The following is a 19,569-nucleotide window of genomic DNA, read 5'->3' as shown; positions in this document are numbered from 1 at the left end:
GAAGGCCAAATGTGTTTTGTTGAATTTTCTGTTTGCTCAGGCGAAGTTGTCTATTTGGCTAACAAGGAGGAACAGGGTCAAAGGTGGGGGGATAACAGACCCTTTACTATTGTTTAATGGGATGGTCTCTGCGCGCCTTAGGGTTGAGTTTGAGTTCTATAAAATGATAAAAAGTGTGGAGATGTTTCAGGAGATATGGTGTGTTGGGGGGGCTGTCTGTATAGCTGGGGAAGATGTTTTGGATATACGGTTATAGGAGTGGGTATTGTTTTGAGTATTGTGATGTTGGTTTGTATCATGTGGTACATGTATGAATCACAGGATGTATTTTTGGTTTTATTTTTAAGGGGGGGGGTTGGGTGGTGAGTTTTAAATGAAATGAGAATGGTTCAATAAAGAAAGACAAAAAGTCAAAAAAGTCTCTCACACTTTCTCTCTCTCGCTAACTCTCGCTCTCTCTTTCTCTCTCTCGCTCTTTCTCTCTCTTGCTCTTTCTCTGTCGCTCTTTCTCTGTCGCTCTTTCTCTCTCTATCTCGCTCGCTCTCTCTCCCTCTCTCTCTCACTCTATTGCTCTTTCTCTATCTCTTTCGCTCTCTCTAGATATTTCTCTCTCTCGCTCTCTCTCTCACTCGCTCTCTCTCGCTCTCTCTCTCGCTAACTCTCGCTCTGTCTTGCTTTTGCTCTCTCTCGCTCTCTCTCACTCTCTCCCGCTCTCTCTCGCTCGCTCTCACGCTTGCTCTCTCTTGCTCTCTCTCGCTCTCACTCTCTCTCGCTTTCTCTCATTCTCTCGCTCACTCTCTCGCACTCTCTCGCTCTTGCTCTCTCTCTCTCACTCTCTCTCGCTCTCTCACACTTTCTTTCTCTCGCTCTCTCTCGCTCTCTCTCGGCTATTTCTCTCTTGGCTCTTTCTCTCTCTCGCTCTTTGTCTCTCTCGCGCTCTCTCGCTCTCTCTCGCTAACTCTCACTCTCTGTCTCTAGGCTTTTTCTCTCTCGGCTCTTTCGCTCTCTCTCTCTCTCTCTCTCGCTCTCTCTCACCGCTCTCCCTCACTCGCTCTCTCTCGCTTTCTCTCTCGCTAACTCTCGCTCTGTCTCGCTTTCGCTCTTGCTCTCTCTCTCGCTCTGTCACTCTCTCGCTTTCTCACGCTCTCTCGCTCGCTCTCTCGCACTCTCTCGCTCTCGCTCTTTCTCTCTCTCGCTCTCCCGCTCTTTCTCTCTCTCACTCTCACTCTCTCTCGCTCTTTCTCTCCCGCTCTTTCTTTTTCGCTCTCTCGCTCTCTCTCTTTCTCTCTCTCGCTCTCACGCTCTTTCTCTCTTTTTCTTTCTTTCTCTCGCTCTCTTGCACTTTCTCTCTCTCGCTCTTTCTCGCTCGCTCTTTCTCTCTCTTTCGCTCTTTCTCTCTCTCGCTCGCTCTCACGCTTGCTCTCTCTCACTCTCGCTCTCTCTCTCTCTTTCTCTCACTGTTTCTCTCACTCTTTCTCTCTCTCGCTCTCTCTCGGTCTCGCTCTCTCGGTCTCGCTCTCACGGTCTCTCGCTCTTTCTCTCTCTCTCGCTCTCTTGTTCTCTCGCTCTCTTGCTCTCTCATTCTCTCTCGCTCTCTCGTTCTCTCTCTCACTCTTTCTCTCTCGCTCTTTCGCTCTCTCGCTCTTTCTCTCTTTCTCTCTCTCGCTCTTTCTCTCGCGCTCTTTCTTTCTCTCTCACTTTCTCATTCTCACGCTCTCTCTCTCTTTCTCTCACTCTTTCTCTCTCTCGGTCTCGCTCTCTCATTCCCTCGCTCTTTCTCTCTCGTTCTTTCTCTCTCACTCTCTCACTCTCACTCTCACTCTCACTCTCTCGCTCTCTCGCTCTCTCGCTCTCTCGGTCTCTCGGTCTCACGCTTTCTCTCTCTCTCTCTTTCCCTCCCTCTTTCTTTGTGCAGGGTTATCTCTCTCTCTGTCCTTATTCATGTCATATTAAAGTGATGGAAATGAGCACGCTAATAGCGATTGTCAATCTAATCTAGGTGCGCTTCAAAGACAGGAGCTCGCCAACACTTCATCAGTCTTCATTAATAATGAAGGGTGCTGAGGAACAGGGGAACGTAATCTGAGCTGTGTCCCAAATGGCACCTTATTAGCTAAGAAGTGCACTACTTTTGACCAAAGCTCAATGGGCCCTGTATGTTCAAATATAGTGCACTATGTAGGGAATAGCGTGCCAGTTGGGATGTATTCTGCTCTCATCTAGCCCAGCAACTACCCAGGCAGGCAGAACACATACACCAACCAACCACGCCTGAGGGACAAATAACCAGCCTGTAAAAAGTGAGAAGAAGAGGAGGAGAGGGGGAGAGAGGAACAGAGAGAGAGAGAGAAAGAGGGAGAGTAAGTTTCCTTCCCCATCCAGGCTGTATCAGGACAGAGGCTGCAGGATAGGTAGAGGATGGCCCACAAAACAAGAGGTGGAGGGAGAGTAAGAAAAAAAATGCAGGTCTAAGTCTCTGACCATGAGTCTCACTCTTATCATGTCCGTATTTCAATGCACAGAGGTAGGTGTCTGCTGTCATTAATGCAGACAGCTCCTCTTATCCTGAGTAGAGGTGACTGGCTGGGGACAGACTACTTTAAATGACTCCTCTGCTCCTCCGCGTTCTCCAGGCTCATTAAACCCTATTTGACCTCTGTCCTCTGGAACACACAGGGTCAAAATAACTCCAGGGGACTGACTGCTACTGTCAGGGCCATTATGATGTTGTTTTAAAGTTCCCGACCCACAACCCAATCAGCCCAGTCTCGTGCTATATACACTGAGCGTGCAAAACATTAAGAACACCTTCCTAACATTCCTAATACTTTTGCCCTCAGAACAGCTTCAATTCGTCAGGGCATGGACTCTACAAGGTGTCAAAAGCATTCCACAGGGATGCTGGCCCATTTTGACTCCAATTTTTCCCACAGTTGTGTCAAGTTGGCTGGATATCCTTTGGGTGGTGGATCATTCTTAATTCACATGGGAAACTGTTGTGAAAAACCCAGTCGTTTTTGACACAAACCGGTGCGCCTGGCAACTACCATACACCATTCAAAGGCACTTAGATCTTTTGTCTTGCCCATGAACACAATCCATGTCTCAATTGTATCAAGGCTTAAAAAATCCTTTAAAAATTTCCTCCCCTACACACTGATTGAAGTGGATTTAAAGATGCGCTATGCAGAAATCTAATTTCAGTTTATGTAACAAAACAAGCAAGAATACAGTAGAGAATCATTGTACCATCTAAACCGCTGTACAAAACCGAAAGTAAAAGACTCAAAAACTAAACTTAAGAATGGGAAGCATAGAACTAGCGCGCATACTATAGAACATATCTACATCAATAAGGGATCATAGCTTTTCACCTGGTCAGTCTGTCATGGAAAGAACAGGTGTTGTTAATGTTATACACTCAATGTATAAAACATTATAAAATAATACTCACTTAACTACTTTTCAAATAGGGTTTTAATGTCAATGTAGTTATGTTTTAATTTGAGAATGATGTGCTGCTTGGAGTAATAATACAAAGTTTATATAGCACTTTTGAGAGAGAGAGAGAGAGAGAGAGAGAGAGAGCGAGAGAGGGAGAGAATTTCTTATCAGACCCCCTCCTACCCGCCACCTCTTTTCTTCCCAGTCTCTAATCGTCAAGCTAATGATGTGAAACCTAATGGAAATATTTACAGTTTCCGTTTGTCAATGATAGTGGTATAATTAACACCATGGACCGTGTCTCAAATGGCACACTATTCCCTAAAATAGTGCACTATTTTTTCCAAAAGTTTGATAAGCGCTGGTCAAAAGTAGTGCACTACAATATATAGGGAATAGAGTGACATTTGAGACACCAAGCACATCACTCCATTTAACAGTAGAGACACAAGGCAGGGAGCCACTATTAGCCAGGCAGGGGACTGATAGGTTGGGAGAGTTGGAGGGCTTTGTGCTAGAAGGAGGATTGTCTATAGATTAATTGTCTCGATACGCAATTGTGCTATGAAGTGGTTACTTCTAGCGGTAAAACTTTACGTATAGCCTGCAGGTACAATGCTTTATTAGTTGTTATAAGCATGTATGAAACTTAATGATGTCTTATTATAAGGTTTATAACACGTTAAGCTAGTGAGCCAACCAACCTACGCCAGATGTAAAGGAATGTGGTAGAGTTGTAGATCTTGTGACTGTGAAGGAGACTGTGACGTCAGGGTCAGGGAACGGTGAAGGCCTTCTTTGATGGATTACTGGATCATATCCTGCCCATCCAACTGAATGAAGGGGACATAGAAAGTGGTCTAAGTGTCACCTTATCTTTGAACCATCATGTGGAAATTAAATGTGCTGCAAGATTTCTTGCATTTTGCGTGGGAGAAACACACTTTCACAAACAAGTCGGATTCAACACACATACACATACACAAAAAACACACAGAAAAAATAAAATGATCTTGGGGCAGAATTCCAGTTATTAATCTTATAGCTGGGTCTTGATTCATCAGCGGTATGGATGTAGTTTAGAAGATGGACTCTATTTACTGCTAAAGCTGTTCAGGGGGCTTGGAATGCAGCCATCCATCTCTGGCTATCTTTAAAAGGGAGGCAAAGCACACGCATCACTTTCAATCACCCAGTAGACAGCCAGCCATCCAGCCAAACACACCGCCCAGACTGCCAGGCCACCATGCAGGAAGGAAAGAAGCTTCTAGCTAGGTTTTATTTCCCTCTCCTCTCCCCCTCTCCTACACCTCAAGGTGAAGTTTTCCTCCTCCTCCTCCTCCTCTGCCCCAGGGATGGCACATTATTAATGTGTTTTAAAATAATAATAATCATAACAACCCAAAAATACACACATTACCTTGCCCTCCTCCCTGCTCCCTTGCTGCTTGGCACCCTGTGTTTCTAATTAGTATGTTCAATTAACCCTCGTTAATTGTGAAGCCTTGGCACATGCACAGCGCCATGGGGGGCCATTTTGTAAACGAACAGCAACCAGCCTCTGTTATATGGTCATGTAAGGAAATAACAGCGTGTTCTAGCAAGGCTTGTAACCAAGGTTCTAAACCCTGTCACTCGATGTGCATCCCTTCGTGAGTTCTGCAGTGGCAAACTGCAGCATACAAAGAGCTAAATTGAACTTTTAACAGATTTTTCTGAGTAGGATTGTAGCTTGTAGCAGAGACTAACAATAATCATACTGTCTTCACCAGCACATTGCTTCCCTCTCATACTCACAATGTTGAGCAGTGTCCCATTACCTGTTAACTCTGTAGGGGGCCAACGGTAACACTGCACTCTCCACCGCTCCCCTCCACAGCATGCCACGCTCTGGCGTTTGGTTTTTCATTGTGGGGGTAAGGCGATATAGTGGTCGACATTGTTGTTTAGAGGAACACAGAAGGGCTTAAATTCTTCTGTTTTGTGTTGCTATGTAGAACAGTACTGTGTTATGCCTTGATGCTGGTGGCCACACAGATACACAGCTTTTACATAAGAGGAAGACTGTTTCAACACAAAAATACTAAACACAAACACTGATTATAAGGTATTTAAGCAATTGATCAAAGTCATTTTTAGAATGGGGGTAATAGTCACCTACTTTTGCAATGTAATTTCTGAATCGTAACACATAGACCTGGTAAACTTGATTAGGTGACTCTGTCTAAACATTGATCCCTGAATCAATGTTAAATACATTTGAGGCCAAGTCCTCTCTGGCCTTGCTGGAGATTGGGGTTCCTACTACTAGGTTAAAGCACCATCTCATAAAGTGCTTAGGGTTCAGACAACCACCCAGCCAAACCACCCCATTACAACCCAACACACACAATAATGCAGTCAGCACAACAGGGGTTAGCCCTCCATCCCCCCCAATTCTCCCAAATTGACTGAAATCTTTTGGTGTTGTGCTGCGTCTCAAATGGTAACTTATTCTATACAGTCCATCTAGTTCACTACTTTTAGCAACTCATGTACAGCAGTTCACTGACCTGCCTCCAACCCCCCATTAACACATCATTACCACATTATCACACCATTACCACATTACCACAACACTACCACATCATTATCGCATTACCACATTATCACACCATTACCGCATAATTACCATACCATTATCACATTATCACACCATTACCACATCATTACCCCATTACCACATCATTTCAACATTACCACACCATTGTTGCATTACCACATCATTACCACATTACCACATCATTACCACATCATTACCCCATTACCACATCATTACGACATTACCACATCATTACCACATTACCACATCATTATTTCACTTGGCCTCAGAGGGTGTGTGAGCGTGCATGTGTATGTAAGTGTGTGTGAGTGAGCGTGTTTTGGGTCACTTAAGCAATTGCACCACTGGTCCCTCATCTAACCTACAATCAATCCCAAACAAACCATTTGATTATTATTTATTCTAAATCTCTAATCAAAGAGGCTATGGATTGTGTTGAATTAGAGCAAAGGAATCAGGTCATCATACTTCCATGATGTCTCACAGCAAGCAGAAAGGAACATGGAGACAATCAGTGTTTGGTGTTCAGAGATCAGAGTTAGAGAGGGTGACGGTCTGACTGTCACAGACAGCCTAGCTGATTGGTAAGAGAAGACCTGGGAGTAAAACCATGTCAGACCAACAAGGTTGAGTGGACAATAACTGGTTCCAAAGTTAATCGAATAGACTCTGAAATGTTCAACAACGTGAGGTGTGATTCCAGAACACATTGTCCAAGTCGTGATTCTAATACTGATGTGTAAGTTGGGTCTTACCCTGAAGAAGGAGAGGTCTAAGATTAAAAGCTAAATAGTTGGGGAAGAAATACAGTGAAAAGCTAAGAAGGGATGGTAGTGTCCGGTCTTACCCTGAGGAAGGAGAGGTCTCTGGAGCGATCGATGCTGGTGATCTCCAGGTTACCCATCACCACCTCACAGTTCTCATAATACTTCCTTAGGGTGCGGTACTGCTGCTCCAGGTCTGACAGAGTACTCAGCTTGTTCTCTGTGCCAGCGCATACTGCAGAAAGAAAGAGGAGAGAGGAGGAGGTATGTTAGCTATGCGTTCATGTGTGTTTGTTTGTGTGTACAGGAAGCCCCTGAGGCCCAGTGGGCAGATGAGTCCTCGTTAGCGTGTGTCCAGGCTACTGACTAGACTCCTGCTATGTAATTAAAGCCTGTCTTTTCCACCCATCAAACACCTTTTATCCCCACTAAGACAGGAGACATCTGCCCTGTCAGCTACTGCTGCTGCTACTGCCCAGAGGATAGCCAAAAACACCCCAAAACAACACAAAATCACAACAAAGCACAACTGAACGCACATGCACACAGGCACACACACACAAACACACACACACACACACACACACACACACACACACACACACACACACACACACACACACACACACACACACACACACACACACACACACACACACACACACACTGTGGGCTTAAGTGGTGCTTGGTCCATCAGTAAAGAGGTGAGGCAGCAATTCTAAGAAACATGTCATAACCTCCATTGCCACATGAAAACAAACAGAATACAGACCTTTCCATTCAGAGGTGAGCAAAAGGTTGTGCAAAATACTGCCATATTTAACATCAATAACACAGCCACACCTGCACTCTTTTTAGAGAGATACAGAGAAGAGAGTGTGTTTCCCTAATGGCACCCTATTCCCTATAAAGTGCACTATTTTTGACTAGGTCCATAGGACCGGTAAAATAAATGGTGCAATATAAAGGGAACAGGAAGCGATTTGGGATGAAGACACTGCCTTCTCCCACATTACCATTCAACCCTAGCCATGTTGTCACTGTGGGCTGTTTCTAGCCACTTCACGGTTGACAGGGGAGCTATCGCCTTGACAGGGGTGGCAGAATCCTCTCAGAGTTGTCACACAGTCACCCATGAACTGCCACACACCACCATAGGAAACAAACACACACACCTGTTTACTCCAAACACACACACCTGTCTCCTCCAAGACAGCTCCCCTCAACTATCTTACCTCAATTTTATGTACCATTCTGAGAACCCTGTCTCTGTGATCTGTGCTCTCTCTCTCGCTCTCTGTCTGGCAGTTCTTTGTATTTCCCTTATTTTCTAAACGTTTACCTCACACTTCCCCTCAGAGAAATCAATCAATAAGAAGTCAACCTCTACTCCTTGCTAAACTTAACTCATACCCCCTTGTTGTATTAGCAGCACTCTGAAAGCCAACTTTCATTTGATTCCCTATTTATTTCCCCTCGATTACCTCTCAGAAAATGGATGGATGAGAAACAGAAGAATCAGCTTCAAGGCAACATTGGGCTATAAAGACAAATGAGATCTTGTTCCAACAATTCCTCCTCACATGATATTAGATTACAAGAGGCAGAGGGAGCATACAGATCTCACCGAAGAGTAAAGAGATGCGTACAAAATGATACCCTATTCCCCATAGGAATAAGATGCCATTTGGGACACAACCAAAGCAAGGGAGAGGCAGGTATCAAGCAGAGCTAGCATGCAGATCAGGTGTGATGTGGTGATATACGATGAGGCCTGGGTGTTTTCAATAACGGTTAACATTGGTATAGACGGAGGAGGGAGGAGGGGTATCATAAAATGGGGTTTCCAGGTAATAAACAGTTATTATAGCCTCAGGGTACCGTGAGGGGGTATTGTGGGATGTGCAGGGTGTATCCCAAATGGCACCCTATGCCCTACATACTGCACTACTTTCAACAGTTGTGTGTTATGTGGGGATTAGGTTGCCATTTGAGATGCAGGCGCAGTCTCCAAGTGAAAAGGACTGTCACGTTCTGACCAGTAAAGGGGTTATTTGTTATTATAGTTTGGTCAGGACGTGGCAGGGGGTATTTGTTTTATGTGGTTCGGGGTGTGTGTTTATGTAGAGGGGTGTTTGTTTAGAGTATTCCCGGGGTTTTGATCTATGTTCTATGTTAGTGTATTTCTTGTTCAGTCTAGTCTATCTATTTCTACGTTTAGTTAATTGGGATTGGGCCTTCAATTGGAGGCAGCTGTTCCTCGTTGCCTCTGATTGAAGGTCCTATATATAGGGGTGTGTTTGTTATGGGAATTGTGGGAGGTTGTTTGTGCACTGCTATGTTTAGCCTGCATTACTGTTTAGCTGTCGTTCGTTTTTTCGTTTTGTTGTTTTTGTATAGTGTGCGTCATAAAATAAAGATGAGCATTCACGTACCCGCTGCATTTTGGTCCACTTCCTACGACGGCCGTTACAAGGACAGTTTATAATATATCATCAGCCAGTCTCCCAGAGAAAAGGACAGTTTATAATATATCATCAGCCAGTCTCCCAGAGAAAAGGACTGTTTATAATATATCATCAGCCAGTCTCCCAGTGAAAAGAACAGTTTATAATATATCATCAGCCAGTCTCCCAGTGAAAAGAACAGTTTATAATATATCATCAGCCAGTCTCCCAGTGAAAAGGACAGTTTATAATATATCATCAGCCAGTCTCCCAGAGAAAAGGACTGCTTATAATATATCATCAGCCAGTCTCCCAGTGAAAAGAACAGTTTATAATATATCATCAGCCAGTCTCCCAGAGAAAAGAACAGTTTATAATATATCATCAGCCAGTCTCCCAGTGAAAAGGACAGCTTATAATATATCATCAGCCAGTCTCCCAGTGAAAAGGACCGTTTATAATATATCATCAGCCAGTCTCCCAGAGAAAAGGACAGTTTATAATATATCATCAGCCAGTCTCCCAGTGAAAAGAACAGTTTATAATATATCATCAGCCAGTCTCCCAGAGAAAAGGACAGTTTATAATATATCATCAGCCAGTCTCCCAGAGAAAAGGACAGTTTGTAATATATCATCAGCCAGTCTCCCAGAGAAAAGGACAGTTTATAATATATCATCAGCCAGTCTCCCAGTGAAAAGGACAGTTTATAATATATCATCAGCCAGTCTCCCAGAGAAAAGAACAGTTTATAATATATAATCAGCCAGTCTCCCAGAGAAAAGGACAGTTTATAATATATCATCAGCCAGTCTCCCAGAGAAAAGGACAGTTTATAATATATCATCAGCCAGTCTCCCAGTGAAAAGGACAGTTTATAATATATCATCAGCCAGTCTCCCAGAGAAAAGGACAGTTTATAATATATCATCAGCCAGTCTCCCAGTGAAAAGGACAGTTTATAATATATCATCAGCCAGTCTCCCAGAGAAAAGAACAGTTTATAATATATCATCAGCCAGTCTCCCAGAGAAAAGAACAGTTTATAATATATCATCAGCCAGTCTCCCAGAGAAAAGGACAGTTTATAATATATCATCAGCCAGTCTCCCAGAGAAAAGGACCGTTTATAATATATCATCAGCCAGTCTCCCAGTGAAAAGAACAGTTTATAATATATCATCAGCCAGTCTCCCAGAGAAAAGGACAGTTTATAATATATCATCAGCCAGTCTCCCAGAGAAAAGAACAGTTTATAATATATCATCAGCCAGTCTCCCAGAGAAAAGAACAGTTTATAATATATCATCAGCCAGTCTCCCAGAGAAAAGAACAATTTATAATATATCATCAGCCAGTCTCCCAGAGAAAAGAACAGTTTATAATATATCATCAGCCAGTCTCCTAGTGAAAAGAACAGTTTATAATATATCATCAGCCAGTCTCCCAGAGAAAAGGACAGTTTATAATATATCATCAGCCAGTCTCCTAGTGAAAAGAACAGTTTATAATATATCATCAGCCAGTCTCCCAGAGAAAAGGACAGTTTATAATATATCATCAGCCAGTCTCCCAGAGAAAAGGACAGTTTATAATATATCATCAGCCAGTCTCCCAGTGAAAAGGACAGTTTATAATATATCATCAGCCAGTCTCCCAGAGAAAAGAACAGTTTATAATATATCATCAGCCAGTCTCTCAGAGAAAAGAACAGTTTATAATATATCATCAGCCAGTCTCCCAGAGAAAAGAACAGTTTATAATATATCATCAGCCAGTCTCCCAGTGAAAAGAACAGTTTATAATATATCATCAGCCAGTCTCCCAGTGAAAAGGACCGTTTATAATATATCATCAGCCAGTCTCCCAGTGAAAAGAACAGTTTATAATATATCATCAGCCAGTCTCCCAGAGAAAAGGACAGTTTATAATATATCATCAGCCAGTCTCCCAGAGAAAAGGATCGTTTATAATATATCATCAGCCAGTCTCCCAGTGAAAAGAACAGTTTATAATATATCATCAGCCAGTCTCCCAGTGAAAAGAACAGTTTATAATATATCATCAGCCAGTCTCCCAGTGAAAAGGACCGTTTATAATATATCATCAGCCAGTCTCCCAGTGAAAAGAACAGTTTATAATATATCATCAGCCAGTCTCCCAGAGAAAAGGACAGTTTATAATATATCATCAGCCAGTCTCCCAGAGAAAAGGATAGTTTATAATATATCATCAGCCAGTCTCCCAGTGAAAAGAACAGTTTATAATATATCATCAGCCAGTCTCCCAGAGAAAAGGATAGTTTATAATATATCATCAGCCACCAAAAAAGAAACCTCCATACACTTCAATAAACCTCCTGACAACCCTAAGAACCCCCCCACCCCCCACCCACCCACACATACACACAACGTTTCACTGAGATTGAATTGTTATTATAACGTTATGAAACCTTAATGGCAATCCAGCTAAATTATTTGAGTACGGTCAACTTAAAATGTTGCTGTACATCCCATACAACATCGCATACTCAGTTCTGCTAAGTGGTAATTACTGAGTTATCAGTGATCGGTAATGGAAGCCTACAGTATCTGTAATGGAAGCCTACAGTATCTGTAATGGAAGCCTACAGTATCTGTAATGGAAGCCTACAGTATCTGTAATGGAAGCCTACAGTATCTGTAATGGAAGCCTACAGTATCTGTAATGGAAGCCTACAGTATCTGTAATGGAAGCCTATATCGCCATGTAAGCCCGACATGTTGTTGACTGCCCAGTGAACTACAGAAAAGCCACCTGTTTCACCCTGGTTGGACGTTCAAGTGGACCAAGGCTGGATTGCTAGCATACTGAGCTGAAACAAGCCATGCCGAGCTGTACTGTGCTGGCCTGGTTACGGTTCCACTAACTGTGCTGGGAAGTACATGTGAACAGAAGGACACAGGTAGAACAATGGGTGGGATAGCGTGTATGGTGAAATAAATAATACACTGTATTTCTCTCTCTCTCTCTCTCTCTCTCTCAGAAGCACAGCTGGTACACACTTGTACAGAGGAGATTCTCTCCCTAAAGCGTGGATTCCCATTCAGAGGAACTGAGGCCCAATGTCTTCATTTCTATGGCTGTATCCTCCCACCCCCGTTCCTCCTCGTCATCAGAGGATTGATTTAATTTCTACTCTGGGATTTCCATTCCAGAAATGATGGATTGAGGCAATGAATCTCAATATGGGATTTCTTCATATACTTAACTAATAGTAGGATTAGAAGCCTGCGGTAAAAAAGAATATGCATGTCTGTTTCAGGCGTGTCTGTGTTTGCTTGTGTGGGTATCTATATAGTTTTGATAGTAGCCTTGGTGTCTGCAATAAAATAACATTAAATATGTTTCACATTAATTTACACAAGGCTGTTTGTTAACCATGGCTCTAAGGATGGGGTATTTTTGCATTCATGATAAAGACACCTTATTGCCATGGAATATGGTTGAGAATTGCAATAATGTAATATTAAACTCAATATAACTCAATGCTTAATCTCTTTGATTCCCTCCCTTTTCTCTCAGGTAATCTACAGTGCACAGTGTAGTTTAGACATCTTTAGAAATAAGCATCCTACTGTTTCCCTCAGTAAATATCAACATCAAAGAGCTTCATCAGCTATTCAAACAGTTTCTGTGTTAAATCATGTTCACTGTAAAACTGTGATGTGTAAACACACAAATGCTGCATGATAAAATCATGAATAGAAATGTCATCTACTCTAGACTCCGTCTCGATGTAGAAAATCTGTGATGACACTGATTGATTCATATTTTTGTCTGCTTTCCCTTGGCATGCTAACAGACCTCAATCAATTCAATCACAAAAACCAGGGGGCAGATAAGCCCAAATATAATTATGTCAATTATTCCCCCAAATAACCTTTTCTATGGATTCATTTCCAGAATATCCAAAACATCATAATTATCTTTGGCCCATCTCAAGTGTCATGCAGCTATAATCAAATAAATGAGACAGTTTCCCTCTCATTCACTCAAGCCCACACAAACAAACCTCTAGCATTTCCCCATAAGTCCTACCATTTCCTGTCCAGGAGCAATATGGTTTGGAAACCAAGTGATGTACAGCTGCTGGTGATCACCTCTGACACTGAAACATGCTGCTTAATATCACACTTAGTGTATAAACTGTCCAACCCTGCCCCCAAACTGCACCATAACCATAGAAGGAAACGGTTGCATAAACATGACATGTACACTTGGAGGAAACCACCACATACTTCAATCAGTCACGTAGTGTGTTTCATGCTGTGGTGAGAGAAGAAAAACAGATTGAAAAATTAAATGAGTGAAAGAGAAGGTTGGATGTGAAAGGGTCTGTTTTCTCTGCTATCATCTCCAGATAAGAAGTGGTGCTGATCTGCTCTCCCTGTGTGACATTGAATAATCCCTCCACCCCTCTGTTTCTCTCTCTCTCCATGCTCTCTTCTCTACCTTTCCCTCTCTCTCTCTATCCATGCTCTCTTCTCTCCCTTTGACTCTCTCTCTCTCCATGGTCTCTTCTCTCCCTTTCACTCTCTCTCTCTATCCATGCTCTCTTCTCTCCCTTTCACTCTGTCTCTCTCTATCCATGCTCTCTTCTCTCCCTTTCACTCTCTCTCTCTATCCATGCTCTCTTCTCTCCCTTTCACTCTGTCTCTCTCTATCCATGCTCTCTTCTCTCCCTTTCACTCTCTCTATCCATGCTCTCTTCTCTCTCTTTCACTCTCTCTCTCTATCCATGCTCTCTTCTCTACCTTTCACTCTCTCTCTCTCTATCCATGCTCTCTTCTCTCCCTTTCACTCTCTCTCTCTATCCATGCTCTCTTCTCTCCCTTTCACTCTCTCTCTCTATCCATGCTCTCTTCTCTCCCTTTCACTCTCTCTCTCTCTATCCATGCTCTCTTCTCTCTCTTTCACTCTCTCTCTCTATCCATGCTCTCTTCTCTACCTTTCACTCTCTCTCTCTCTCTCTCTCTCTCTCTCTCTCTCTCTCTCTCTCTCTCTCTCTCTCTCTCTCTCTCTCTCTCTCTCTCTCTATCCATGCTCTCTTCTCTCTCTCTCTCTCCATCCTCTCTTCATCACTGTATTGCTCTCTGTCTACATCACTCTCCCTCTATCACCCCTCTACATCTCTTATTCCACTCTATCAATCCAAGTCTTCTTTCTCTTTCCCCCTCGGTCTATCAGCCCTCTGTCTCTTCCCACTCTCTATCACTCTCTCCAACTCTCTCTTATCTCATCCTCTATCAGTCCCCCATCTCTCCATAGAGCAGCTTATAGACTATATCCAGTGAGATGGGTCTCACGTGAATGGGTTTCAGCAGTTTACAGAATTCTCACGCCAGGGATGTATGGGCCCTCAGAGTCGCAGAGGTGGACACAGTTTGGCAAGTGGACAGTGATTGGCATGACATGCCCTGCGAGTCTTCAGCAGGCTCACCACAGGCTCATAGACCATAGAAATAGAAATAATAGAAAGGGTGTCTCCCTTCAAGTCAATGGTGGCATAATGGATGGACTGACAGCCATTTTGAGTGTACCCCATTGTCTCACATCAGATAACATGACGGCCGTCTGCACTGATCTGTCTGGTAACTCTCTGACACTCATGGGATAGCTAAAAATAAGTTGGGCTACTTTGCTGCATCAACATTCTAAAATGTTACCAAGGTGACATCGTCCACTTAAACCCCTTTCACCCTCAAAAGAGTCAGTTATTCTTACCAGAAACTATCAATCTGTAGATAATATATTTTTTAAATGTCATGGGAAAGTCTTCACTACCTCCTTCTACATCTAGCTAAGGTGTCTTGTGGTGGTAGAATCAGTATTTATGAAATTCAATATGTGCATGAAAATTAGCTACTTAATGCGTTAGCTAGCTGCTGTCTGCTTGCTGGCTGAACCAGTCTCAAATCAATCCATATGAAACGAAAGGCAGGGCTGCTAACAATGCCAGTTAACACAATTAATGTTGAATACTCCCTCTAGCTAGCTAGCTAGTGTAGTGAAGTTCTAGCTAATGCACAAATTAGTTTTCATATCTGTTCTGCTGTGATTAGTGTGCCAAGTTCTACAGCACAGCTGACTGCTCTCTGCAACGTTATCACGTTGGCCAAATGTTACAAAGTAGCGAGGCACAGTGCCACCTGTCAGAGTCAGAAACATTCTGATTTAGGAGAACAGTCCCATAACTTTGGTGCAGTACAACTTCATCAACAAGCTGGCAAACTAGCTACAATATGGCTATTCAAACAAACTTGCACTAGGCTGCTAGCTGGAGCATCTTTTACCCAGTTGATCGAACATGGTTTCCCGTAGTAGCCAGTGCGTCATAGCTACCGAGAGCGGAGTGATTTTCAGAATTAGGAACTAATGTTAGGCGGATGAGCAAAACCTTGATTTTTAGACATGAGTTCCACGTCCTACAAGACAGATTGGTTGAAGGACGAGTGTCGCGTAGGAGTGATGCCATCTGACGTGAGACAATGGAGTGTACCATGCAAGGAAGTAAAAGCAGGAAGTGTACCCTTCAATCTGTGCTGTGATTTGTTCAGTCAACTCAGCTGATAAGACAAAAAACACATTCTATTGCCACATCAGTTAGCATAATTTGAATTAACATTCTACATTACCATGACAATCCAGCTTCAGTTGATAAAAACATGGAAGGGATTCCATCACAATACCAGGTAGCCATTGCGAGTGGACCTATGACTTTACCAGTCAAATTGCCACGGTTAGAGCTTCCAAGCCTGTTCTATTCATTGTATTTATATGCCAGAGACAGGGTATCACATGGCATCTGTCACTGTCACAAAAATAACACTAAAAGTCAATGGGTTCACTCTGCCAGACACAGTGGGTTCATCCCAAATGGCACCATATTCCCTAAAAAAAGTAGTGCACTACAAGTATATAGGGTACTGGGTGCCATTGGGGATGCAGACAGTGAATCTATGTGCCTCTCTCTGTGGCATAAATAAAAAATGTATAACGTTAAATATTTAAAGAAGCACTACGCTACAAACCACCCTGTGACCCGCTACGTCATTTTCTCATCAACTTCAATTTCATTTGGTATTCTATAAATATACTCTGTGGAATTAAACTAAATGATCCTCCCCAGATAAGTTTCTACCTTTTACTCAATTAATGTCCGTAAGAATTGCACAACATTACTTTGTCAATAGTGCCTGTGGGTTTTTATTGAACACCAATAATGCGGAGAGTGTCACAGTCTCCAAGGCTTATTGGGCCTCACAGCCACGCTAGGAAAGGTCATACCGACACACAGTAACTCACTGAATTAAATAAAGTTGCAAATGTCATTTCTTCAAGTAAACATCATCGATAGCTCAGTTTGGGGAGGGGGGGGGGAGCCTGGGTTTGGTGTGTGTGTGTGTGTGTGTGTGTGTGTGTGTGTGTGTGTGTGTGTGTGTGTGTGCTGGACGTGTTTAACTATACTTGTGGGGACCAGAAGTCCCCACAAAAACAGTAAACTAACAAAAAATGACCAACTGGGGACATTTTCTTAGTCCCCACATGGTCAAATGCTATTTCTAGGGGGTTTAGGGTTAAGGTTAGAATTAGTGTTAGAATTAGGAGCTAGGGTTATGTTTAGGGTTGAGGTTTTGGCGTTAGGGTTAAGATTAGGGTTAGGGTTAGGAGCTAGGGTTATGTTTAGGGATAAGGTTTTGGCGTTAGGGTTAAGATTAGGGTTAGGGTTAGGAGCTAGGTTTATGTTTAGGGTTAAGGTTTTGGCGTTAGGGTTAAGATTAGGGTTAGGGTTAAGATTAGGGTTAGGGTTAGGAGGTAGGGTTATGTTTAGGGTTAAGGTTTTGGCGTTAGGGTTAAGATTAGGGTTAGGGTTAAGATCAGGGTTAGGGTTAGGAGCTAGGGTTATGTTTAGGGTTAAGGTTTTGGCGTTAGGGTTAAGATTAGGGTTAGGGTTAAGGTTTTGGCGTTAGGGTTAAGATTAGGGTTAGGGTTAGGGTTAAGATTAGGGTTAGGGTTAGGAGCTAGGGTTATGTTTAGGCTTAAGGTTTTGGCGTTAGGGTTAAGGTTTTGGCGTTAGGGTTAAGGTTTTGGCGTTAGGGTTAAGATTAGGGTTAGGGTTAAGGTTTTGGCGTTAGGGTTAAGATTAGGGTTAGGGTTAAGGTTTTGGCGTTAGGGTTAAGATTAGGGTTAGGGTTAGGGTTAAGATTAGGGTTAGGGTTAGGAGCTAGGGTTATGTTTAGGCTTAAGGTTTTGGCGTTAGGGTTAAGGTTTTGGCGTTAGGGTTAAGGTTTTGGCGTTAGGGTTAAGATTAGGGTTAGGGTTAATGTTTTGGCGTTAGGGTTAAGATTAGGGTTAGGGTTAGGGTTAAGATTAGGGTTAGGGTTAAGATTAGGGTTAGGGTTAAGATTAGGGTTAGGGTTAAGATTAAGGTTAGGGTTAAGATTAGGGTTAGGGTTAAGATTAGGGTTAGGGTTAAGATTAGGGTTAGGGTTAAGGTTAGGGTTAGGGTTAAGGTTAGGGTTAGGGTTAGGGTTAGGGTTAAGATTAGGGTTAGGTTTATGATAAATTCTGTTTTTTGGTGGGGTTTTTTACCCTGTGTTGCACTGGCCTGTTGTGATCTCTGTTATTGTTTCCAGTCTGGTGTTTATTGGGAGGGTTGTGTTTGTGAATATGTGAGATGTATGAATGGTTTCCCTACTTATAGTTTGCCATTTAATCCAAGTGGAGCCAGAGATCTAAGGTTGGCTATCCACTTGGATTCAGCGGCCTTTCTCTGGGCTATGGTCCAGGTAGAGACTGTTTCTAGCCCAGTGATATTGAGGTGTATAATATGGTGTGTTTGGAAGTGTGTAACTAAATGTGTGGACAGTTTATTATTGGTGATTGTATATAGATGTTGTTTGAGACATGTTAGAATTGTCGATCCAGTTTCCCCCACATAGATTTTTCTGCATAATGCACAGGTGATTGCATAGACTATATTGGTGCTGTTTATGTTCATCAGTTGTGTGATTTGGCTACCGGTGTGTGCGTATGGGTTGTGTATGTTTGTCAGTTGTCTGTAGTAGGTGCTTTCAGTGGGTACTGGGGGAGAGGGCCTGTTTGAAAATATTGCATTGACTAGGAGATCCTTCAGATTAGGATTCCTCCTGTATGCTGAGATTGGTCGGAATGGTTGTAGTGGGGGGAAGGCCTGTTGTGTGTTAGAAAATGCACTTTTCAGTCTTGAATGTATGCGTTGGTTTATGTGTGAATAGGTTAAGATTAGGGTTAGGGTTAAGATTAGGGTTAGGGTTAGGGTTAAAGTTAGGGTTAGGGTTAAGGTTAGGGTTAGGGTTAAGATTAGGGTTAGGGTTAAGATTAGGGTTAGGGTTAGGGTTTGGGTTAAGGAAAATAGGATTTTTAATGGGACAGAATTGTGTGCCCCACAAGGTTAGTTATACAGTTTTGTGTGCATAAGCATGTAATAGCTCAGTTTGGGGAGAGGGAGGACTTGTCTGGGGTTGGAGATGGAAACAGACAGACATCTGCTCTATACTCTACCCTCTGCCTTTATGTCTGGCTCTCGCCTAGTAACAGTCTCTCGCCTAGTAACAGTCTCTCACCTATGTGACATTTTAGAACTGCATTTACATATAAAATATAGTACTGAAGGTCACACGTCATTATCATGGGGGTACTACCTGAGTCCATCAACTCCTTACGGGCCAGACTGAGAATTACTTGAATGGATTCATATTCTCCATTGGACATGATTTTTAGTCCAGGACTATAATTAATCCCTAGGGGAAACACCCCTTCTCTGACTCCTGTGTCCCCTGTCCAATGAACTTCATCGGTCCAAAACTAGACCGCCCTTAGTACTCTAGGACAAAATGTTTGCATCTTGCTTCATGCCGTGCTGAAAAACTAACAATGACACTCCTCCTCCCTCCTCTATGACCCCTGTGTCCCCTATGATGAGCTTCACCGGTCAGTTATCATGAGTTACAAGCTGCAGTGGCCGGTGTAATCATGCCCCCAGATTACTGCCCATCTGCTGGGCAGCTTAATAACGATGATGACAATGATGACAATAACCATAATAATATGATGTGTACTGAGTCTGATGACAAGACAGTCCGGTGGGGTCGGGTCCCCTCTCTAGCCTCCACGGTCAACTACACACACAGACACACACACAAACACACGCGCGTACAAGCGCACACACAAACACACGCGCGTACGTGCGCACACACAAACACACACACACTACGGTTTGATGGAGGTC

General features: G+C 42.9%; 1 protein-coding gene across 1 annotated transcript in view; it reads right to left on the bottom strand.

The window, feature by feature from the left end:
- Positions 1–6,863: 6,863 nt before the first annotated feature.
- LOC115160516 (receptor tyrosine-protein kinase erbB-4-like) overlaps positions 6,864–19,569 on the bottom strand; it is a 235,484-nt gene continuing 222,778 nt past the window's right edge. The window contains exon 2 of the mRNA XM_029710684.1: positions 6,864–7,045. Coding sequence (XP_029566544.1) covers positions 6,864–7,045 — 182 coding nt within the window. The remainder of the gene's footprint in view (positions 7,046–19,569) is intronic.

Source organism: Salmo trutta, chromosome 24 (genome assembly GCF_901001165.1).
Source record: "Salmo trutta chromosome 24, fSalTru1.1, whole genome shotgun sequence".
Lineage (NCBI taxonomy): Eukaryota > Metazoa > Chordata > Actinopteri > Salmoniformes > Salmonidae > Salmo > Salmo trutta.
This window is presented reverse-complemented; position numbering and strand designations above follow the sequence as displayed.